The 25,688-nt window shown below is 37.3% G+C and overlaps 2 protein-coding genes across 3 annotated transcripts in view; one reads left to right on the top strand and one right to left on the bottom strand.

The window, feature by feature from the left end:
* The first annotated feature begins 3,384 nt into the window (after window positions 1-3,384).
* Window positions 3,385-12,756, top strand: LOC140224759 (zinc finger BED domain-containing protein 4-like). Its single transcript, XM_072301284.1, has 3 exons — window positions 3,385-9,444; window positions 9,490-11,706; window positions 12,349-12,756. Exons 2-3 carry the CDS (start codon window positions 10,023-10,025, stop codon window positions 12,648-12,650), a joined length of 1,986 nt encoding a protein of 661 aa, XP_072157385.1. The 5' UTR covers window positions 3,385-9,444; window positions 9,490-10,022; the 3' UTR covers window positions 12,651-12,756.
* Window positions 12,757-14,330: 1,574 nt separating this feature from the next.
* Window positions 14,331-25,688, bottom strand: part of LOC109040781 (trichoplein keratin filament-binding protein) — a 39,668-nt gene continuing 28,310 nt past the window's right edge. For both annotated transcript variants that reach the window (XM_019056853.2, XM_019056845.2), the window contains 9 exons: window positions 24,144-24,329; window positions 23,381-23,501; window positions 22,839-23,009; window positions 21,737-21,963; window positions 20,916-21,044; window positions 20,293-20,532; window positions 19,843-19,948; window positions 17,078-17,239; window positions 14,331-16,107 (listed from right to left, as the gene is read on the bottom strand). In XM_019056853.2, coding sequence (XP_018912398.1) covers window positions 15,925-16,107; window positions 17,078-17,239; window positions 19,843-19,948; window positions 20,293-20,532; window positions 20,916-21,044; window positions 21,737-21,963; window positions 22,839-23,009; window positions 23,381-23,501; window positions 24,144-24,316 — 1,512 coding nt within the window. In that variant the 5' untranslated portion in view covers window positions 24,317-24,329 and the 3' untranslated portion in view covers window positions 14,331-15,924. The remainder of the gene's footprint in view (window positions 16,108-17,077; window positions 17,240-19,842; window positions 19,949-20,292; window positions 20,533-20,915; window positions 21,045-21,736; window positions 21,964-22,838; window positions 23,010-23,380; window positions 23,502-24,143; window positions 24,330-25,688) is intronic.

Genomic DNA, 25,688 nt, shown 5'->3' with positions numbered 1-25,688 from the left:
GACATAATTAGAAATTACAATACTCTCAGGAAATGAAGCCTTTTCTCGTTTGTAATTTTGTTTTTATAAATCCAATTTTTTTATACCTACACTTTAAAAAATTGCAAATTTTTGCCGCCCCTTAGATTTGCCGCCATGGGCCGCGGCCCATGTGGCCACCTCCTAAATCCGGCCCTGAATAAGTTGCAATTTGTCTTTGCATTGCAATCGCCTCTACAATCGTGAGATTTTGGTCGTGCAATCGCCTCCATGAAGCTCATCTCATTGACTGATAAAAATCGGCATTTGAACAACGATGTAAAAATATTGCAACTCAAATGTAAAAAAATTGCATTTTCATTGCATTAGATCGCAATTTCATTATGCATTTCAATATTTTCATTGCTCTATGCTACTTAGGATGCATGTCGTTTCAACCGCAAAGAATTTTCATGGGACCTAACAAGGTTTCAAGTTAATAAAAAATGTATGTACTTGGAAATTCTTTTGTATTGTAGTGCTTTTGCACTAGTCTAATTACGTGTCTTAAATAATTTTGGTCGATGTCAAATTACATGTAGGCAGGGGCACTGGGTATTCTGTGGAGGGACATTGAAAAAAGAGTCCGTTCATAAAATACGTACTTGAGACTAAATTTCGGATTTTTCGAAATGTAGAAATTTTGCATTTTGTTTTGACATAAAATATTTCTACAAAAATCTGCGGCACACATTGAGCATTGCACCTGAGCATTTTGATAAAGTGATTATGTGACTCGATTTTTTTTAAGAATGTTAGTTAGTATAGCTGTTTCCCTCGAGACTACTATTAATGTAATGTCCGATACAAAGGAAACTTTTCAAGTAAAAAATCATCACTTTTCATACTTCCTGCGAGATCCAGTAATTAGTTATTGTAAATGACAGTGACTTTCGAAAAAGGTGAACACTAATTTCCATGTTTAAAATTTTTGCAAATGATTTAAGTCACATCTCTTATGGATTTGTTGTAATGCACCTTATATAAGTAGGAGTGGCAAATCTTGAAAAAGGAAAATATATCTCAACTGCAATGTGTTGACATTTCAGTTCATACTTACTTTTATTTTTTATGAAAGTAAGACTGAGAAATATTTTTGCATGAAATATAGGAAGAATAAGTATTTCGATACACTGGGTAGAGATTAATCATGCAAAATTGTGAGCGTTGAAAGAAGTTGGTGCCAATTTATAGAGACAGAATGTGGAAAGAAGTTCACAATGTTGCAAATCATAATGCATGTTTTCCTAGTATCACCATCGGTATCACTATTATATCAAATGAAAATTGAATAATGGCATGTGCCTCAGAAGTTTCCTTTTGTTAATTTTTTCAGATGACTTTGCGTAGCATTTGTGTACGAAATGTTCAGAAAATATTGCTGAGTGAGAAAAGAAAAATCAACGTGAATTTTGTGTGGTCATGGTGATCAGTTATCATTTAAAGAAGGGAAATGAATGAAGATCTGCAACATCACAAACCAAGAGGAATAGTTCTGCACGTTTGAAAGAAAGTTCTGCTGAGTTTATGTTACCTCTGTGTGGTTTCAGCCGAAGTAAGCAAAGAGTTGAAACAGAGAACAGAATCCAACATTCAATCCCTCAAGAACTGAGAGGTGAGATTCCTGTTGCTGTCTTTGTAAACTTATTTTATTCTATATGAGTCTACCTGAGATTGGCTTCTATCTGCACGATTCAATCCCATCGAGACTTGAGTGGGAGCTTCATTGTCGATACTAAAATAGTTTAGATATGCCTATGAGCATGCCAATCTTTTCTGGATTAATGAACAATAGGCAGCTTTCACAACGAGATTACCAACCAACTCACAAGATAAATCTAATTGATATTGATGGTGCAAGATAAAAAAAATTTACAACATTGCAGATTTAATATTTTAAGGGAGAACTGCTGAATATTAGGTACTTCTTCGTATGTTTACTGATTTGTCATTATCCTATACAGAATATCCTTTAAATATTTTTAACAATGGCGTTCCTTTTTTTTTTCTCTACAAAAATAAATTTATAACAGAGATTTTGAAACTACCGATGGGTCAATACTTTTTCAGTTCACAGTCGTGAGCCATTCCATTTGTGATTTTAAGCCCCGATATGTCATTCATATTCTGGCAAAAAAATAACTTCCGAGATTGTTTGCTCAGTATCACTGTCTTTTTTTATTGATGAATTTATAAAAGAAGAACATAGAAAACTTACTAGTAGAAAAGGTCAAAATGGTACAGTAAACATATTATACACTTGTTGAATTGTACATTAGAAACCTGGTACATAATTTGCTTCATTACTAAAAACTCATACTGAAAGATAAAACAACGCAGTTTACAAAAAAGATATTCTAATTCAGAAAAATTTATATTCAAAGTATCAAGTTGAAATGTTGTAAAATTCAAAAGAGGAAAACAGTCAAATTCTAGCATTATGCCGAGAAAATCCGAATTTCATCAGCAATATTTGCCAACATGATCAGAGGAGCAGTGGTGAGCTATGCCATCAGGTTCCATCAATACATTGAAGTCGTTTACCATAACGATGGTGAAACTACAAAATGCGTAAATCGGTTGCATTTCAGACTTCCTGTCATACATTATTTTCTGCATTGAAAACTACTGAACATACTTAATTTTGTTAAAACCTCAGTGATTTTTCAACTCTATTCAAGGAATTTGAAACACCACAACAGAGATACGCATTTTTTTCAGTTTCGCTGTTGATAAGTTAGTATGCTGAGGAAAGATACACTCATTGATAACCAAAATTTTTCGGCCATCAATGAAAATAATTCACCTCTTTATACTTAATTTTAAATCTTGGTAACTTAAAAATTATCAATATTTAACGATGTACCTACGTTGCGAGGCTGAAGAAACTGAATTAAACAGTGCGGAATGTTATTATCTATAAACAACAATTAATAAGGGAGCAACATTGTTGAAAAAATAGCTCCATAGATGCCATTGATGGCCTAGGAAAAAAAGCTTGTTGACAAAACCTTCCAGGTGTAAAATGAACACAAGTTTGAGCTTGCTCACTTCAAAAAACCAATTAAAGTACATAGAAATAAATCAATTAGGAATCCCCAAAACAGCTGAATTGTTTGGGGGTTTTTAAAGTTACAAGAAGCAGAGACTCCTAGTTTACTTACAGTTAAATCTAGAACAACTTCAAACTAAATTAAAAGGAAAAATAGATCATTTCGCCTTTTTACAAAATAGTAACAAATTACACTCGACTCAACCGTCACATTTAAATAGAGTGGTAATAAAATTAGTGCCTATATTATTGTGCTAGGTAAAAATCGGGAGATACAGTTTACAAATCACATAATTTATGATAAAATATAATAAATAAGATATAATATCTATGAAGAGACTAGACCCAAAAAAGGATTGTTTCTGTAAAAAAACGTATGAAAGGCACAGGAAAGAGGATCTTAGAGATATGAGCCGAAGTGGATTTTTAAAGTAAGAAAAATTAAGTAGATGCATTAGTTTTCGAATTATGTATACGTAAGTAAATTTTAAATAATGGGAGAACATAATCATTCACTAAGAAAATAATAAAAAAAACAAATTGATATTGCGAGACCAACACATGTGTTATTCAATCTTACATTCACAGAAAAATATAATGACATAGTCCATGAGACTGAGAAAGATAGGTAGAGATAAGATGGATACTTACAGTAGATTTGACTCTGCACTATATATACAATTTTTTGACACTCATTCCTTTCTGTATTTGAAGTTAATTACACAGTTAGTTAAATCACAGGAAATTTGCCAAAGATTGAGATTTGATTGAAAATAATTTCAAATTTTTACTGTCAATTTTTCCTGCAATGAAATGGGGTGAGAGCATCCTTCAGTCAGCGAAGGATGCTGTTGAAAAGGAGAGTGGAAATGACGATAATAATATGTATTTGCCGGAGTTACCCCAATGCATCATAAGACTCCTGGAAACTTTTCCTCTATGCTCCAACGTTCTGAAGCCCATATTTAAGTATGGGACAGAAAGAGCAAGCAGTGCAGCGGTAGAAAGTTTATTCGGAGACATTGAAACATGATTACTCAAGCATGTGCGAAACTTGCCTATTTCAGCCGACGTATTCTTGATGTATCATTCTCTGTGCATTGATGCAGATTTAAAGACGATAAGTAACAAGCCCAAAAACAGACTTTTGGATGAAAATGCAGCAGAAGAACTAAACACCGACGAGGAGGAGGACAGGATACTTGATGAAGTACTTCGCGGTAATGACAGCCATGAAAGTTGTAATCTGGAGGGCGAAACCGAAGAGATGTCCACATTTGATAATGAGACAAGAAATCATGGAGGCGGAAGAAATGATAGGACAGAGCAAGTGGAGGCCAACACATCGTGCCCAGCATGCGCCAGTGGTAATTTCCCTTCAGGTGGACAGTGCATCAAATGCGGGAAGTTCGTTCATATTATTTTCCCTGCCACCTGTGGGGCTCCATTAGACGGCTCCGAAGAAGGTTACGGCCAGCCAGCACTGTGCGTTGGATGAAAGAGACTAAGTGAAGATGCAGTACATGACGAAACACCCGGCGGTAATGACGTGCATGAAATTTGTAATCTGGAGGACAAAACCAAGGAGAGGTCCACATTTGATAATGAGGCAAGAAATCATGAAGGCGAAAGAAATGATCGGACAGGACAAGTAGAGGCCAACACGTCGTGCCCAGCATGCGCCAATGGAAATTTCCCTACAGGCAGACATAAATGCATCAAATGCGGGAAGTTCGTTCATATTATTTTCTCTGACACCTGTGGGGCTCCGCTAGAAGGCTCCGAAGAAGGTTACGGCCAGCCAGCACTGTGCGTTGGGTGTAAGAGACTAAGTGAACATGCAAAAGAACCGGAATTTGTCCAGTTCGCACCTGGGGGTAACTTCTCCTCAGTTACAGAGAGGTCGTGAAAAATACCAATCAAGTAGAACATGCACCTTTGATTCAGTGGCTCAAACCTTGGCCTGTGCCTATTGCGACGGTGATTTCTTTCGAAAATTCGTTATTACGCAACCAATCGATAATTTGTTGTGGCGCATCGTAAAAAGCATGGAAGCGTCTGGTGTAACCAGGTGGACATACTATTGGCGAGCGTCCTTGCTTTCGAAGGTGTGCAAGACCCAGAGGTTGAAGTCAGGAGTAACAAAAATTGATGCGATCGTTGTCGCAGGCGGCCTCTGCCGGAAGTTGTTTCAAGACGAACCCTCCACTGTGGAATCGATCGAATGTCCCATGAAACTAGAGGAAACATGGACAATCACCATTCCTGTTATAACCGTGGAGTTGGACCCGGGAGAGAAGCTGGATCTCTCATCAGCCCTGAGAGACAAACTTCGCACACGGTCCTCGCCTTGTAATAATCCTATGGGAAGTACTGCTACTCACCGGGTGGAATGTAAGTTGTCCTCTAACTTAATCATTTTCGAATTGCAGCACAAAACGAACCTAGCAATAGCAGAAGGGAACAGTGATTACATTGAGCCGATACAGTTCCGATAGCTTTGCGAGGTTGACAATCTTAAAATTTCAATGCTTGCCAATTTTAAGTATGAATTTCGGATCTGAGCTAGATTTTTCTACATAGTCAATGAGAAGAGCTCGAACCTAGACCCCTGGGGAGTAATTATTGTTATTAGCATTCCTCTGTGTGGAGTGCGGTCGCTCTCCTGATCGGTAATCTTGCTCATCCCGGACAACTATTTTAAGAAAAGGCGCCAAGTGCAAGTTTGTATCCACTGTCTATATGTTCTGTGATTTATACCGAGCTCTTTTCAAATGAAAATACTAATGTTCCTTAATGCAGATGATTAAAAAAGTGCTCATGACTGAACTGGTGTTTCTTTAAAAAATGATAGTGATTGTTGATCATTTCTTCTTTTTTTAGAGAAAAAGAAGGAAGTAGTTACCAGCTCAAAGGATATCATGCCGCGTATAAAGAGGAAATCTCATGCGATGAAAGTTGCAGAAAAGAAACAACAAACCCGCACAAAAAGAACCCAGAGGAAAAAGCAGAACGAACATGAAGAAATCGACAGAAACTGGTACGAATCGCACCGTGAGGCTAAAATTGAACAGGTGAAAAGGCAACCAACATTAAATTAAGTAATCCTGACCACAAACATAATCTAGCGAGTAGCATTTCACAAAAATGCAGGCTATCAAACCCTAAAAAGAAAGCTATTCACACAAGGCGTAATTTAAACTGTCAGACTCAGAGCCTTGCGGACTCTGAAAATCGAAGGAAGCATAATTTCGGGGCCAAAGTTGTGCAAACACGCAATATGATGGATCCTCATAAAAAATGCCTTCATATAAGGTGTGTTATCAACACAAGAATAAACGACTGGCCATTCCAGAAAAGAAAATATTGTAGCTAACTATGTTATGTGCTGCCAAAAAAGATATGTTATCCATCCTTCAAAACAGAATTATTCATAGGGAAAGACTAATTAGAGCTCAGAAACGTAGGCTGTCTGATCCTAATGATCAGAAAATTCATCGCAAAAGATCAACCCCAGCTGAGAACCGTACGTTGGCTGATCCTATTAATCGACAAATTCAACGCAAAAGATAAATCACAGCTCAGGACTGTAGGTTGGCTGATTCTATTGGTCGACAAATTCATTGTCAAAGATTAATTGCAGCTCAAGACCGTAAGTTGGCTGATCCTATTCATCGACAAATTTATAGGCAAAGATTAATCGCAGCTCAGGGCCGTAGGTTGACTGATGCTATTAATCGACAAATTTATTGTCAAAGATTAACTGCAGCTCAAAACCGTAAGTTGGCTGATCCTATTAATCTACAAATTCATCGTCAAAGATTAATCGCAGCTCAGAAAAGTAGTCTGTCTCACCCTTCCAATAGACAAATTCATCGTGACAGACTAACTTCAGCTCAAAGGCAGCAGTTATCTGTCCCTGAAAACAGAAAAATTCACCAGGCACGGCTAATTGCAGCACAAAAACGGCCGCTAGCCAACGATAAAAAAGGAAACTGCACAACAGTCGTTGTCGTTCCTTAAGAATTGTGAGATTGCATCATAATTGTGCTAAGGTTTTACAGGAGCTAAAACCATTCAATCGTAGGAAGAAAAACGTGAAATTCCAGCGATTCAGTGAAAAGTTATGGTGCTCTTATAAACAAGCTATTAAAGAGGGTCCTTCTTGCGCTGGCAATTGCTGCTCTCGTTTATGGTTCCAAAAATCACTTAAATCTTTTAAAGTTAATGATAAAATTAATAATTAATAATAAAATTAAAATAGTTTATCAAAAAAACTTGTTTGGTATCACCAGCATGTGGAGATTCTGTTAGTCTATGTTCCTCTTGTTATGACTCTGTTAAGAAAATGAAAGTCCCAGCACTTTCACTTTCGTATGCAGCTTTAGAATTCCCAAGTGTTCCTCATGTGATTAGAAAACTCACTTCATGTGAGGAGCGGTTTCTGTGTCCAAGACTTTCCTTTATGCAAATACGTGAGGTTTTTAATCATGGACAATATGAAGTTCAAGGAAGACTTGTGAATATAAGAGTTGTGAGTTGTGAAGAGTTGTTTTTAAAACTGCCTCAAGGAGGACATTCCTTACTGATCCTAATTAATTAGTTATTTGAAATTATATCTCATTTTATCAAATTTCAAAATCATTTTATCAAATTTTATAATCATTTTATCAAATTTTATGATCTTGTTACCTACTTTATTATTGAACCATTGTTTTTTCTGTCTCTTTTTTTTAAAACCTTATTGCCATCTTGTTGTTTCATTGTATCGTTGTAATGTTTAGCAAATGGGCCTGTATTGTCCCGTAGGAACTGTACATAAATAAATAAATATCCCCACAAAAGTAGATAACAGTGTAAACAGATAAACCGTCCAATTTGCTTTGCTTGTGTTAGTTTACTTATCAATGTTACCTATTAGTCAATTTATTCCGATTGCCAAAATGATTTGATATTATTTTGCAGAATTGGTGATGCAGAGTATGCTGAGTATATGATCTCGCCACATTGTCCAAATTATGACTGTATTATTCCTGATCTTTCTTTTAGTTAAGTTTTTTATGGGTTTAATTTCTTTGTAAATTTTATACTGTTTTTGTTGAGCGTCTCTTTTTTTCCAGAACCATGGCTGACGAGATTACAATCACTCTCAAGACAGATCTTGAGCTCTCCAGCTCATCCTCAAACAAGTCAGCGCCTTGCCTCCAAAAGCCTACCAGGCCAGTCAAACCGGGCAAGTACAATCCCAGAGCCGAAGCTATGGCTCCTAGGCAGCCGTTGTCTCGGCCGCAACGAGAGGTCGCTCCCCAGCGATCCACAGCACAGGGGTCTCCAAAGCGCCCAAGGCTGGAACGGCGCTCCAGGGTAAGCCTGCCAACAGTACGGAGAATGTTGTTGCCGCCATTCGCTCAATAATTTCAATAATAGAATCACTCTCGAGACAGATCTTGAGCTTTCCAGCTCATTTTGATCCAATTCCAGCAGATTGACATAATCCTGTGGAACGAAGCTACCAATGAAATTGAACACGGCGACTTGGGAAAAACCATTTTAATCAACCAAGTAAAATTAGACACATACATCCAAAAAATCAAAAATTCAATTCTGAATTTCGATAAGTATGTGATCTCAGATACTATTCACATTATTAAGTTTAACCACTAAAAGGTGATACAGTGTTGACTGAGACTCTAGGTGCCTTGATAGCCTGTGATCATACAAACTGACAACTTTCCACAGGAACTATGGATTATCTACTGGCAAGGGATATTATTCTCGAAGCTCGAGAAAACAGAGCGCAGATTCAGACAACTATTAATGAGAGAAACTTGAGTGTAGATACATCAATCGGAGCATGTCCGAATTTCATGTCCAACAGATTTTTCTTCATCATCCCAGAAGATGGTGAACATCCCCGACAATTATTCAAGAAGCTTCTAATATTGATCACCTCTGATCGGGTCGCTTACAACACAAGTCAGATGCTCTTTTGTAGCCTGGTCGGGTGCTTTAACGACCAGTGGCAGCTTCAACTTACTAGCCTACTGGTATCACTAAGTGTCACGGTACACCCGATAACCATTGAAACCTTCAAGCAGATATATGAGGAGTTTGAGGATATTGATACAGATAACCTAAACCGTTATGAAAAGATGGCAGCTCCTCATTATGTCTTCATTGCTTGCCTCCTATACAATCTGATTGGAAAGAGCTTAACCACGCGAAATTTCGCAGAATGGATGGTGAGGAGGCAAAAAACATATTCGAACCCGCTTGGATTACAAGAAACAGATCCATTATTACTAGGGCTGTGCGAGCACTCGATATTCGAGCTCGAGCTCGAGCCCGGCGCCAAGCTCGAGCTCGGCTCGAAGGTTAGATTCAGCTCGACTCGGCTCGAGCTCGAGCTCGGCTCGAAGGTATCGAGTTTGAGAAATGTCCAACAAAAAAATTGTTGGAGGGAATACTGAAGTAGAGTTTTCGAAATACATATTATTTCTCAGAAAATTTCCCGACCATTCAAGATTTTCGGGAGTCGTGATCTCCGCCACCGCAATTAAGCTTTGAACAATATGAACGGAAGAATTGGAGGTTATGTTATTTGTTTGTTTACAACACGGCTGGACAATTCTCCCCACCCCCACTCCTACCACATGTTTCTAAATCTAGCAGTGTTGACACGTGCGGATGAAGATTGCACTAGTATTTTCGGCTAAGCCGAGACGAACTGTCAAAATTAAAGGTACAGTCTTCGTGATAACTATGAAATTGAATATTTATTAATGAAAAATAAACACTTCAAAAGCTTTTTCAATGAAAAGAGCTTGAAGTCTGTACTACGGAAGAAAATACGGAAGGAACTATCACGAAGAGCCGTTGGTAAACCTGTCCGGCGTGTTGCCAAGTTCCATACCAAAAATTCGCGTGTAATTCTTAGTGTCATTGGTGTAAAATGTGCACGACTGTCTACGGAACAACACTGGTATCAATTTCTCCACTTTTCTCTTTGATGTCACCGCGCCGCGAGTTTTCGGATCACGCGATCACGTCAAATAAGCCGCCGCGAAGTTTTCGGTTTTTTAACTGCGGTAATGGTGCGGTAGTTTCAGGTGCGGTAATGGCTAGTTTAATTTGGAAATATTATGAAAAGATTCGGGATGAACAGAATAATAAAACTGTATCTGGTCGGTGTAAGGAACAAAAGTGTGCGAAATTGTTTAACATTCCAACGGGAGTGACAACCACTCTACGCCGGCACTTGGAGTCTAAACACCCGTTTTCCTATGCGGAACTTATTGCCGAAGAAAAGAAAAGAAAACCAAGTCAGCCAAAGAATACTCCTTCAGTTTCAAATTATTTAAACAAGAAAGTGACAGTGACACCTGAGCAGAAGAAAACGTTAGATGAGAAATTGGGTCTCATGATAGCACGTGATTATCAACCATTTTCGATCGTTGAAGATGAAGGTTTCAAAGATTTTGTCACCACATTGTACAACTACCAACTTCCAAGCAGAACAACTCTGTCAAGAACAATTATACCGAGAATTTACGATAATTTGAAAGGTCAAGTTAAGAAGATGTTGCAAGCTGTGAATGAACGAGACATATGCTTTACGACAGACATTTGGACAAGTCGAGCTAAGCATTCTTATATTACCGTAACTGCTCACTTTGTGACAGATGATTTTCAGTTAAAGACTGTTAACCTGGACACTCGCCATTTCCCTGGTAATCACACTGCGGACAATATCAGTAATGTGATTGATGAAGTTCTAAAAGAATGGGGTCTTAACATACCCAGGGAAAAGTATCTTGTTTCAGATAATGCTCCAAATATGGTTGCTGCATTTGATGAGGAATCATTCATTCGTATATATTGTTTTGATCATACTCTACAGTTGGCAATCGCTGATGCCAAGAAGAATTTTCCTACTTTACTACCCCTTTTCTCTAAATGCCAGAAAATCGTTGGAAGATATAACCATAGTGCCTTGGCAAATGGGAGACTAAGGATCAATCAAATAGCCCTCAATAAACCCCAGCATAACATGATTCAAAATGTCGAAACTAGATGGAATAGTGAGTTTTTGATGATAGAAAGATTGGTTGAGCAGAAGGAGCCTATTATGCTGGAGCTGACTGAGGCCAACGAAGATGGTCTCCTTGGACAGGAATGGCATACTCTAGAGGGCCTGACTGATCTCCTACGCCCGTTTGATGAAGCGACAACACAAATGTCCTCAGAAACGTTACCTACTTTGTCAATGGTAATCCCAGTTGTGAAAGGATTAATCCATGGTCTAGAAACATTCATAGAAGAGAGAAGAAATGGTACGACTTTTGCTAGAGGTCTTTTAAGAGCGATGAAAGTAAGATTTCCAGACTACAACTCTGACCTTTTAAATAATACCGCTATGTTTTTCAACCCATTTTTCAAGACAGCCCTGATGGAGGTACATATGAAGAATTTGATCATTGACAAAGTTAAGAAACTAGCTCTGGCCAAGAGGGTAGCAATACAAGATTCTACAATAGAGGATGATACACAGATGGAAAATCCAACAGAATCAATTAGCAAGAGCAAGAGCAGATTATGGTCTTCCATTAATGAAGTAATGGATCAAAATTTAGCAGGTAAGTAAGGAATTTTTAATTTTTATATCTTAGTGAATTTACCAAACATCAAGAGTTTCTTTTGATCTGTTTAAACATTAATTGAGGGGCTTGGAGGACAAGGCGCATAGGTGCATTTTTTACTATTTCAAGAATTATGTGTTTAAAGTTTCAAAATTACCCACATGGAGCCTTATGGCAGAAAGTGCAAATTCACTTTTCGATGCTTTAAAATTTGATTTTAGAATTGAATTTTACATGGAATACATTGGTACAACCAGTTGTAGTTGAAATCGTTAATATCTCAATTTTTCCAAAAACTGCACTCATGCGCTTTGTCCTTCAAGGTCCTCAATTGCAAAATAATTCATAATTGAGAGAAACTTTTGGAATTTTCTTCAAATAAGTTCTAGTTATCCTAGTCGAGTTTCTAACTGTAGTGCTGAAATAAGAATTCTTAAAATTAATTCTCACCCTTTTACAGTTAATCTTAAGCTAAACAGAGATCTCTGCATTTTCAAAATTAATTTTTTTATGCAAGTGAGCACAGAGTTCTTGTCGTACAGTATGACCCATTATTTAGCTGAGGTATGAAAGTTGAAATACTGAAAATTTGTTCAAAATGCACTCTTTAATTTTTTTTCCCCCCTCCTTGTATTTCAGATGTTATTACTGAGAATCCCAATGAAGAGATAATAAAGGAAATAGAAGCATACTTGAATGAGAAAGTAACTAGAAGTAAAGATAAAGAATCTGATCCGATGGAATGGTGGAGGTGCAATAGCGGAAAGTTTCCTTCACTGGCATCTGTAGCAAAGAACTTCTTGTGTATTCTCGCTACAAGTGTGTCATCTGAGAGGGTTTGCTCAACTGCAGGGAACACTGTTTCCATTCGGCGACAGTGCTTGAGCCCCCTCACTGCGCCCATGCTAATCTTTATCCATCAGAACTATGGTAAACTTTAGATTGTACCTTTCTCAGCAATTTTATTAAATTCTTCTTGATTTTTCGATATGCTCTGTTTTGTTTGTCAATATTTTCTGATGAATAAATTTTCTCTTTGTTTCTGAAGCCATTGTATTTATTTCCCCAGTAAATATCAATTTTTATCTTATCTTTGAAAAAATCGAATTATAAAAATTGATGATCATATAAAATAGACAAGTTTAAAGGAAAATGAAGAGAGACAATGTACGTAATAAAACCGGGAAGAAATGCATCATTAAATTTTTAAAAAGCTCGGAAAAAGCTCGAGCTCGACTCGGGCTCGATCCTATTCACAAGCTCGAAAAAAGCTCGAGCTCGGCTCGAAAAAGTCTAAAAAAGCTCGAGCTCGGCTCGAACCTATAAAATCAGGCTCGCACAGCCCTAGAAGCTACCAATGACATTGAAAACGGCGACTTGGGAAAAACCATTTTAATCAACCAAGTAAAATTAGACACATACATCCAAAAAATCAAAAATTCAATTCTGAATTTCGATAAGTATGTGATCTCAGATACTATTCACATTATTAAGTTTAACCACTTAAAGGTGATACAGTGTTGACTGAGACTCTAGGTGCCTTGATAGCCTGTGATCATACAAACTGACAACTTTCCACAGGAACTATGGATTATCTACTGGCAAGGGATATTATTCTCGAAGCTCGAGAAAACAGAGTGCAGATTCAGACAACTATTAATGAGAGAAACTTGAGTGTAGATACATCAATCGGAGCATGTCCGGATTTCATGTCCAACAGATTTTTCTTCATCATCCCAGAAGATGGTGAACATCCCCGACAATTATTCAAGAAGCTTCTAATATTGATCACCTCTGATCGGGTCGCTTACAACACGAGTCAGATGCTCTTTTGTAGCCTGGTCGGGTGCTTTAACGACCAGTGGCAGCTTCAACTTACTAGCCTACTGGTATCACTAAGTGTCACGGTGTGGGAGTGGCCCAGGGACCTGGCACCCAAGTCGAGGGCGCTGACAAAAACCCATACGTCACGGGACTGGGCAGCGGTGAAGCACCCCAGCGAGAGGGCAGAGGGGTAGCATCCCTTTTGCGCATGCGCAGGGTGAGGCTTGACTGGTTCCGAGTCAAGTGGAGGGGGTAGCCAGAGCCGTAGACCTAGGGAGCTCCTCGGAGCTGGGCCCTGGGATTATTCTTGGAGAGACTGGCGATCGAGCGGCACTTGGCCGCTCCTCATCCCATCAACCCAGAGTCAAACCATACATGAACTGCGTGCCCTTTGTAGCTGTAGCAATAGACATTATATCACAGCGTGATTTCGGGTTCTTCTTTGGCCTTTGCTTCTTCCCGTCTATCCCGTTTGTGTCTGCACTGCCGTTGCGACGAGTGTCAGCTCTGCACTTGCGACGCCCTGCGTCTGCATTGCTCTAGCGACGCCATTGTCTGCACAGCAGCCGCGATGCGTGTCTGCACTTGCTCTTGCAACGCCTTGCGTCTGCACTAGCACTTGCGACGCTCTACCCCCCCTGAGCTACGCCATCTCACAACGGTACACCCGATAACCATTGAAACCTTCAAGCAGATATGTGAGGAGTTTGAGGATATTGATACAGATAACCTAAACCGTTATGAAAAGATGGCAGCTCCTCATTATGTCTTCATTGCTTGCCTCCTATACAATCTGATTGGAAAGAGCTTAACCACGCGAAATTTCGCAGAATGGTTGGTGAGGAGGCAAAAAACATATTCGAACCCGCTTGGATTACAAGAAACAGATCCATTATTACCCATTCTCTGCCCAAAAGCTCTTTTCTGTGCAAGATTCTATGCGGAGACCAGAACTCATTGGCAACTGAGACATCTACATTTTAAAACCGTATACATACTTGTGTCAGATATGCCAATCTTTTAAGCCAAATTGGCGACCCTGGTTTAATAAATATAGGAATTAAGCTTAACGTATTTTATTGGGTTTGTTTTAATTTTCTGTTTAGGGTAACAGAGTGGAGCAGTAGCCCGGTTCAACCGTTTTTCACAGAGGCAAGGAATGGACTTGTAGTATTAGAACAAAAGAAGTTCCTTATGTTATTATGTTCAGAATCATTAAAAGTGATCATTTTTTTATTTTATTTCAGTAAAATTGATTTTTCATTGTATGGCACGCACAATTATTTCATTGCCAACACATATACCCCTTGAAATATGTTTTAACGCCATTAGGAGATAAGCACGAGTTTTGAGTGCGAAAATTTGTTTTTCAACTTCTGTTCGTCATTTCCGGTCGAACTTTCACAGGATATTTTTTTCCTGCCAGCTTCTTACAGTCAAGAGTTCCAATTTTCATATAAAAATTACGTCGCACTGTTATATTGAATGTAAACCTATAGAAAATGACTTCAAACTTTCAAATGCTGTTATCTTAAAACTCGATTTTCCGAGAAGTGCCCTTTTTGCATCCAAAGCCTCAATTGTCAACCCACAATCAGTTGCAACTTAATGTTCATCACATCTACCTCTTTTTTTTGCATTCCTTTTTATTATTATTCAATTTATTTTTCTATATACTCGTATTTCTATATAAATTTATATTATATTCCTATTATTTTTTTTTCTTCTTAGGAAACGTCCGCTTACACCGTTTTCCAAATTTCTTTTTTCCACTTATGTTAAGTGTCACATTCAAGTAAAGTAAACTGTAAAATTCAGTGGATTTCTATCTATCTAAAAATGTTGTAATTCATTTCTTTTAGAAATAATTATTAGTTATTGTGAAGTTTTCTGAGTATATATTTCCCTGCACTAACAATTTTGTGTTACGCTGTCTGTGGCAAAAGAGTGAGTACTTTTTTTTAAAGAAAATTTTTGCCACAGGTGATTGAAGCATCAACTCCTATGTAAAATTGCTCAAACATAAGGATGAGCATGAAAATGAACCTCTAGAAATAAGGTCTTTCCTAAAATACGTCCTCAATTTTTGAACACTCAAAAAATAAATAAAAGTTATATGATAATATGCAAGTTCCCGGCAAATCTTCTGCAAAATGAAATTTTGATACCATAAAATTTTTACAGACTGTTATGAAAAAGGTGGATGAATTTTATCAGGCTAGGAAAAATTTCTGGCGAACTATAAAGGGCAAAAAAATTTTGCTCTGATGAATACGCATGTGATGGTCTCGAAATAACATAACCACAAACAGAGTAATTACCTGAAGAGAAAAACAGAATACGCAGTAATATGAGGAACAACAAGAATCTGAATACACCATATCCAGATTGTCACCAGATGAATCTGGTTCTTCGATTTGCACTACTGGTTCTTGAGCTAAAAGGAGTGAAACGCATTTTACTCAACTCTGACGCTAATCTGTTTTCTTCGTCAGTTTCTGCTTTCCGAAGCCGAGAAATTTCTTCTTCCTCTTTCTTCCTACTCTCTTCCTCCAGTCTTGTTTTTTCTGCAATCTGAAAGAGACACATACATTGATAGTTAGACACTGAGCTCAATAATTCAATGATCAAAATTTGAATATATTGTCTGATAATAGAGAGAAATTCAATTTGAAAATCAATCGGCATAAAATTGACACCTGTTTGTTGGGTATACTTGCACTTTTTTTGTCTGGAGCATTGGAAAATCATAAAGAATAATTAGTAAAATTTCAAATGAATTAAATTCATTTGCTTTGATCACAACTGATGAAATGTTACCGAAGGCAGCCCCCTCTCTGCACCCAGCACTCCAATATACTCCAGAAATAACCATGTCTATCCTATCAACATGCCCATGCACCTAAAGGGTCCAATAGGGGTAACATTTTGAGGTGGTTTTCATCTTATGATGTTCTGCTTTAAGCTGTATGAGGCATCAATAACTCTAATTTGAGATTTTATCAACTAAAATCGTTTCTTCCGTAGATGGCCAAACATCACCCTATGTCCTTTTGTATAAAATTATGATTAAATGAGCTGATTCTATCGGTAACTTATGAGAGGTGAGTTAGTCTTTTAAATGCAACTTCCAATGATTAACTTACTAACCGTCTTTGCCTAACTGATGAAGAAAAGAAAAAAATATTTACTGTGGGGAAAAAAAGTCAGCACCTTAAAAAAGAGAATCTAGTTTTAAAAAGTTAGATTACGCAAGAATTGTAGCTAAATTAAATAAAATTCAAACATTTTATTTTAAAATATTTTTCTTTTAAAGAAAAACAACAACAATAATCAGACAAGTTGCTGGGATCATTTGAAGTAAGAAAATATGTAAATTGAATGGACAAAATGAATGAGCGAATGAAATGGAAAATTAATTAGATGCATAAAGCTCTGATAAAAAAGGGTGAAAGAGTAATTCATTGGTTAAGCGATTGAACACGACTTAAAGTCCTTTCTTTGGAGTCAGGAGTCTTAAATATAAAAAACAATTTTTTTAGACCTGAGCTTGTAAGTTATTTTTCCAATTTGTCCTGGATGATTCCAAAGCAGTTTCATGCTTTTTAATTTCATCATTCATGGATTCTACAGATGATAGTAGCGACTCGCGCTCCTCGATCAATTCCTTTTGAGCATCTAAATTCTGTTTCAATTTGTCACTGATCTGGAAACAAAGAACGCGCATCCTTGAAAAAGAGTCAATAAAAAATTGCTATCACTTAAAAACTAAGACAAGTCACCAAAAATTTACTTCCATAGCAAAAGCGTGGTGCGCACTGCATGCAAAAAATTGCCAACCTCCAATACTTCAACTGCTGATATATTTTTGGTACCAGTTTTCCCTGACACAAGGACAGAACAGAAATTTGAAGAACTAAAATATTTGAGTTCAAATATTTTTTCTGACATCTGAATTGAACGCGAACATTAAAACCTCAGAGTTTTAAATTAAATGTATTTAATACAGGTGAGTTCGAATTTTTATTCAAAAAATTATCCGACCTTGTTGATTATCTTGCAATCAACGGTTGATAAGAAGTTGGGGCTTAAAATTATCTTTGCAGGGACTCTCCTGAGTGCAGGTGCACAGCCAGATTATCACACGTTGAATCACTCATTGGTAATTTGCTGATTAGAGCGTGCTTTTCTGCTGTGATCGTCGGATTTCGTTTTTCCTAAAAAAGAAGAGGTTAAGGAGAGTGGGGTGGGAAGAGTTTGTGAAGAAGATCATCATAGGGGACGCGTCTTTGGTCTGCGGCTACGACCCTGAGACAAAAAAGCAGTCGTCAATTTTGATTGCACCTAGGAGACCTCGCCTGTAGAAAGCTCGGAAGAGTTTCGGCTATTTGAAGACAATGTTGACTGCCTTCTTCGATCATGAAAGTGTCGTCCATCATGAATACGCTCCCCAATGCTCTACTATCAATAAAGAAAGCTACCAAGAAACTTTACATAGCTTATTGGGCCTTGGAGAGCGTATTCATGATGGACGACACCTTCATGATCGAAGATGATAGTCAACATTATCTTCACATTGATGCGACTCTTCCGAGCTTTCAATGGGCGAGATCTCAAAGGTGCGATCCAAACTGACAATTGCACTTTTTTCTCAGAGTCGTAGCCGTAGACCCGAGACGTGTCCCCTGTGATGATCTTCACAAACTCTTCCCACCCCACTCTCCTTAACTTCTTTTTTTTTAGGAAAAACGAAATCCGACGATCACAGCAGAATACTACGCACTAATCAGAAAATTACCAATGTATGATAATCCGGCTGTGCACCCGCACTTAGGAGAGTCCCTGCAAAGATAATCCCAAGCCCCAACCTCTTATCAAACGTTGATGGCGAGATAATTAACAAGGTCGGATACTTTCCGAACAGACCTCGTATAGTACAACAGGCATTTAAATGCCTCTTGTTACGATAAAATATTGTTGGCAACTTTGTGCTAATTCAGACTCACTGCAAACAAACTTGAAATTGAGGCCTGAAAATACATCCGAGTTGAGCAGATTTCTGACCTAAGTAAAATACTAATTTCAATTTTGGCCGCAAAAATATTCCTCTTAAGTCTAAACCCTCCTGCTTTTAAGATAGGATGCTCAGCTATGGCTGGAGTTCAGCTTTCAGTTGTGCTAACCTTTCAACTTTAGATAATGTTTTGGAAAAAAGCACTGACAAGGGGCGCTTCCCAAGTGTAACCGGAATTTCGAGTTGAAATTTCGCATGAAGATACTAGAGATGATTTTAGGGATGCCGTATTTTTTCGTTTTATCGAATGGGGTCGGGAAAGCCCTCAAAAAAAGGGCTAAAGATGCGGAAAAAACGCGTGCGCTAGCGGCACAAGGTAAACGTAGGTGATAGAGGCTCTGCATCCTTATCAGTACCGCATGGCCAAACGGTAGCGCGCTCGCCTCGCAGGCGGGAGGTCCTGGGATCGGATCCTGGTTACAGCTCGTAATTTTATTTTACTTTATGCTTGTTTATTTTTCACTTACTTTATTTTGCACCATTCGCTCCGCAAACCGACTTACGAGGTAGAACACGTAGTGACTGAAGATTTTTTACATATGCTGATAAAAACTCGAAGTTTCTCTTGGATTGAAACGTTATATATAATTGAATAAACAAAACACTCTATAACTCACCAAATTTCGTTGCCAAACTGAATTTCCGGAGTATCAGTCAGATACAGATACAGATTCGACTGATACTCCGGAAATTCAGCTTGGCAACGAAATTTGGTGAGTTATAGAGTGTTTTGTTTATTCAATTATATATAACGTTTCAATCCAAGAGAAACTTCGAGTTTTTATCAGCATATGTAAAAAATCTTCAGTCACTACGTGTTCTACCTCGTAAGTCGGTTTGCGGAGCGAATGGTGCAAAATAAAGTAAGTGAAAAATAAACAAGCATAAAGTAAAATAAAATTACGAGCTGTAACCAGGATCCGATCCCAGGACCTCCCGCCTGCGAGGCGAGCGCGCTACCGTTTGGCCATGCGATACTGATAAGGATGCAGAGCCTCTATCACCTACGTTTACCTTGTGCCGCTAGCGCACGCGTTTTTTCCGCATCTTTAGCCCTTTTTTTGAGGGCTTTCCCGACCCCATTCGATAAAACGAAAAAATACGGCATCCCTAAAATCATCTCTAGTATCTTCATGCGAAATTTCAACTCGAAATTCCGGTTACACTTGGGAAGCTCCCCTTGTGAGCCGTATTTGAATTTATTTTCAGTTAAAAATGTTTTGATAGGTACACACCTGTTTTTCTAATGTACCTATGACTTCTTTCATCAACTTTTCCCTGGCTGCTTTTTCCTGTTTCCACTGTTTCTCTTGCTGTTCCCACAGCCGTTTTGCTTCTTCACTGCACAGAAAATAATACATACGTATTTACAAAAATGTAAAGGATAAGTCATTTTCTTCTTGTTTTTTGATATCAATGATATCTTTGATATACGAGACTGTGGTAAACTTTTAGAGTTCTGTTTAAGATGAGAAGGAAGAAAGTCTGACACTAAAGTGCTTAAAAATCTTATTCAGTGCATCAACAGTTTTCAGTTCACTACTTAGCTCATAAATAGGTGGTTATAATGTGAATTTTTGAAATTTTATTTCTGAGAAGTATAAGACTAGTACTAGTTTGAAAGAAACTTTAGAGAGGCGTTGTTATATCTTTACAATTTATCGCAAAAAATGCTAGAAACTTACTAAAAAATAAAATCCAGCTGTTTTTCTCGCTTCTTCTCCAATTCATTCATCTCCTTCAGCAGAGAATTGACCCTTATCATCTCTTTCTTGATTTCTTCCTTTCTAGCAGCGTCCAGCTCTTGTTCTTCTAGTAGTGCCTTTGATATTCTGTCCAGTATTTTCTTATCTTCAGCCAATTCTTCTTGCACTTCCATTGTTTGTCTTTTCAATTTTACTTCATACTGTCGAGTTAAAAATTGGCTGAAAATCAGAACAAAACGGATAATTAAATTGAGGACATTCATGCACCAAATGCTTGTTTTGCAATAGCATTAGTACCAGGCATGACTGTATTAATGAAAAATCTCCACTGGGCTCATATTACATAGGCAAAGCAGCAAAACTTGTTGCGCTGTTTGCAACAAAAGGAAAAGACACACTAATTTTTTTCTCATGAGATGAGAGAGACACTTAAAGTTCAAAAATATTGGTTCTAAGTTTTAAATCAAAACAATAGTAAAATATTAGAAAAAAATGTTGCAGAAAATGCTTTCACCTTGATCAAATCTTAAACACTCTCGGTTGGATCAAACGTACCAGTCTGCAAGAAAATTAATGGATGAAATTATTAATTCAAAAATCACCTGTGCTCTTTTTTCTTTCTATGAAGCTCGATCAATTCCCGATGGACATTGATATCCTCTAACTGTTTCCGTAAAGCTAACTCTCGCCTTTCTTGTTCCTTCAATTCTTCTGTCCTCCTTTCTTTCTCCCTGAAAACCGTTAGAGGGAAGATTTTAGTGTGATATTAAAAGAAATAGAAAACCGGCCATGCTAATGCTGGTCGTTTAAAACGACAGGTTAGCTCCTGCAGAATACATCCATACGGGTCCAATCAACTAGCATGGCAGTCAACAAGTTAACTTTTTGCAAATATCTGGAAGAAAACAATCTGGAAATTTCGGCGGAAGTTTGACCATTAATGCTCAAAAATGAAGGAGATATAAGTTCTGAGGTTCCGAAACAAAAATTCCTAGTTTGTGGGAGAACACGGCTTTTTTGAAAAAAGTGAAGGAAAGTTTTCTCCCAGAAAATAAGGTCCTTTAAGAGACAATGAAGAACATTGTATCATTACTTACTTTTTTCTCCAATATTAATCGTAATTGTAATAGTTAATTTTTCTGTATTTGTAATATCATTCAAAAATCCTTAATCACACAGATCTAGTTTATACAGTGCGTGATGTTCAGAAATGAAACGCATAAAAAAGGAAAAAAATCATTCCATTCCGGTCCATGGATGAGGCAATTCAAAATGTATATCTACACCTTTAACCTTCTATGCTGCGCTGATAAAGGTAGCAGCATTGTTTCAAAAGGCTAGTTACCCGATGAAAATAGAAAAAATTAATTAAAGAGTAGATCTGAAAATACAGAGAGTTGTGACAAGAAAAATTGATACTCACTTCAGCAACTCTATTTGATGTAATAGCTGCTGCTTCAAAGCCGCGGCTTCTGCTTGCTTCTTCTTCAGAGCTTCTTTCGCTCTTTCCTCTTCCTCCATTTTCAACTCGGCTTCCTTCTTCTCCAGTTGCTTGTTGAATTCTTCCTCTCGTCTTTTTTCCTCTTGTTTTTCTTTGATTTGATCAACCCAACATTGTTTGACGAATTTTTCCTGCTGCTGTCGATGGAACTGTGGGGTGATAAAAAATTTATGATGGTAAATGCAACCAATTTGTTATGAAAAGATATACAATTAGAAACAAATAATACAAACATGATTTCTTTGACGGATTTCTGACTTTTCCCGCTGAATTGACTGTTACAAAACATATATATTGACATATACATACTGTATAGACAGGGTACAAAATTAAGCACCACAATATTTATTTCCCAATCAAAATTTTATGTAGAATACAAAGGACACAATAGAAATAATGATTTTTGTGTACATTAATTTGCACTTCCTACACACAAAAAAATGTCAAGTGTACTCAAATCGAATTGAGCACTAGACTTATTTTTGGGATATTTTACAATAGAAAAATATCCCCATTCAGCAACTTATTTTGTACAAGATTAAAGATAACTTGAAGGAGGAAGAGGAAGGAAATGTGTGTATAACCACAGTGTGCTCTAGTTACTTGCCTAACAGACAGATTGATTTCACTGCCTGGTATGGCGTATGTTGATTATGGTGTTTTCATGAGCAGGAAGTTTGAATATTCTATTTATAATAAACTCTAAACAAGCTTGCCAGCAAATTTGTTGATGCAATGAGCCTAAGGCTCTTTTCTGAATTTTTTAAACCTTGAGATGCATGTATCGTAAAGATTTGATTATTCAGTTGTATTTTGTTAAGAAGTTTTCTGAGGGAAATTATAAGTAGAACGTTGCTTCCTGAGAATTTAAATTCGAGAAATGCTTCGATAAGAAAAGACTAGTTGGCGCTTGAAAAATGAACGTTGTTTCTGAAAAAACGTTATTTTGAGAAATGTTATATCGAGATACGATTTTAGCTAAAGCTGATGAAATTGAAATGTTTAAATGTTAGTGCAAACTTACATCCCGAAGGACAGGTTGATTGGATTTCCATACTAAATAATTCTTAAGTTCGGCCTCTCTCTTCCTGGATTCCTCTTCCTTCATTTTCATTTCAACATTGAGATTTTTTAATTCTTCCAAGGGCATTGTTTTTAGAACACTTCCACTACCGCTCCTAGTTCTCCTTGACCTCTGAAATGAATGCAAAATTACTAAAATTAGTAGAAGAATAAAAAAAAGACTACAATAAGATTTTCTTCTCTAAATCTGTTCTTACTTAACACACTAATAAAATTGGAGCTGAAGGTGGGTTTCCAGATTTTGGTTCGTCAAATCGCTCCATGTTGCAGGATATTGCAGATTTCTTTTTAGCAATACATCAGGTCAGGACACAACCATTGACAGTTCTTCTAAACTATTTAATTATTCTGTATTAAGACTTTATGAATTTTTAAAGATTAATTGTAATATCTTCTTGAACTTTCAAAACTATGGAAGGAAAATATGTTCCACAGACCAAGGGTTAGGGAGAAGGGTGCAAAGGATAAAGTCAAAGAGCTTACTTTCAGTTCTTCGTTGTATTCTTTTTCTTCAGCATGGAGGAATGCCGCTAGTTTTTCTCTCCTTTCAATTAACTTTTGTTTTTTCTTCTCATTTTCCACCCGCTTTTCGTAACCTTGAAAGCTATGAATACAAAATAAAAAGATCAAATGAGAATACTGTTGGACAAATTGACAGACATGAACCATGTGCAAATAATCGTTGGTCCCTGATCTGTTTAAAGTACTTTAAACCGTTTTCAATGTGAATATCTCACCTTTAAAAATACAAGCAATGACATTATATCTACCCTTCATTCAAAGGAAGGCAGAAATTAATACCTTTGCATAAATACTCCATCAGTTTTTATTTTTAGTTCTTAATATTCACTATCCTCCCTCCCAAATTTTGCCAAATTTTCTTGCAACTGTAAGCTTGTAGCTTGAATAGAGTTTCCCTTGTTTAGAAGTGTTGTTTGAGTTGTATCTTGTAAATTTTGTTGTTCTATACACTTACTTTAACCACCCTTTGATTTCCCACTTGACGGATAAATAGCCATTGAAGTTAAGGCATCTGACAGAGTAAAATTAACATAAGACTCCTGCTTTCCTTTCTTAAAATTCCGCATTATCTCAATCCCTTTTCTTTCATTCTCTAATTTAAATTTCTTCTTGTTCTTTGCAGATTCGGTTTAAATGGAACTCGGAAAGAGACTATCCAAAAATTTTAATTGAAAAAACCTTGAAATCGAGGAGGTCATGCAACAAGAAAGAATGAAAAAATTACCTAGAGTTATAATACTCCGGTGAAGTCCAAGCACTGAATTTGCTGGCTCGAACATCCCAAACTTGGAAATATTTAGTGACGTGATTCCAGTGTTCTCTGTGCAACGATTCAGCATTCCTTTTACGAACTATAAGTTCTTCCTCACGGCGAGCCGAGTACCGCCCACTGTTCATTTTACCGTTGGACCTGCACAGACATTAAATTAAATAATTATAAATTTGTATGAAATATCTCATCTTGCACGTCATTCTCTTGATGTAAGGGCTTGAATAAATATAGAGGTGAGCCCTGCTGTCTATACGACGCCTTGCTTTCCACAGCTCATGTGAAAATAAAGTTACGCCTTTACATCGGAGAAGCAACAACTTTTGTCGTTGGCACTCAAGAATCTCATAGATTCTTTCATTCTTCCGTGGCATACCTACATCTTGACTATAATGGCTGATGCACCTATGCATCGATCAAAATGAACTTTAACGTAAAGATCAAATTTTGATGATGACCGTGTGATACTTGTTTTTCCCCATAGATAAAAACCTCATTTTTCTACTTTTTTACAGATTGAGCATATGAATTGGACGTACATACAAATGATCATACTTAACCTAATTCTGCCGCGCAACGTAATAACGCCGTATGAGCGTTTCGAATGTTGCTAAATTTCCTCTCAAAAATATGTATTTTTGAGGAAAGTTATGAATCATTTTCCTTGAAATTTTTAGACTTTGTAGATCAAATTACGAATGAAACTCTCTGAAGAATTTGAAGAGGAATACCAATTCTCGAATTCTCCTGAAAATTCAAAATTTGTCGAAGGGAATTTGGCAACACCTGATGCTTCATACGGCGTTCTTCCTTAGCACGGCAGAATTAGACTACTTTTGGAAATCAGGCACCAAAATTTCTGGCTCAGTTTAAAAACAACGTATGTACCATTCGTTGCCCGAAAGACACATGTGTTTTTACGAATGAGCAGAATATTTTCGTTCCGAATTTTCTGTGAAAAAAATGTGGAATTTACCTACACAGTTTTTCAGTTTTTAGAAAAGCATGAATACCCGAATCCGTAGCAAACCTTCCTAGATCAGTGTTCAGTCCCGATATCCCCCAATAATAGAGCTAGGGATTGTTTAGCTCAACTGACGCGAGATCTCTCGAAGAGTGAGCATGATAAGTGAAATTATTTTATTTCTATTTTTAGGGGGCTTTGATGACGTCATTAAATTCATATATTTTTAAACTAAGGAGCCGCCCCGCGCTGGAGGAGGACTTCCGTTAGTCATTTACATACCTAGGCTTATATTTCTATTGAGACATTCCAAAACCACGTAGATGTATCTCATTTTGCGACGTTGCAAAGATGTCTGTTTTCCACTTATTTGAATCTTCGAGAAATTTCAGGTGGATCCGGGATATTCTGTGGTTAAGATCCAAAAAAACGCAACTATTTTGAAAAAAGCGAGTTTTTTGGATTCTCGACGTACTCGGTAAGGGATCTATATGGGTAAAAAAAATAATTGTGATATCTAAAACCACGCCCAAGAT

Source organism: Bemisia tabaci, chromosome 6 (genome assembly GCF_918797505.1).
Source record: "Bemisia tabaci chromosome 6, PGI_BMITA_v3".
NCBI lineage: Eukaryota > Metazoa > Arthropoda > Insecta > Hemiptera > Aleyrodidae > Bemisia > Bemisia tabaci.
Note: the sequence above shows the minus strand (reverse complement) of the source record. Positions and strands in the feature narration are given on the sequence as shown.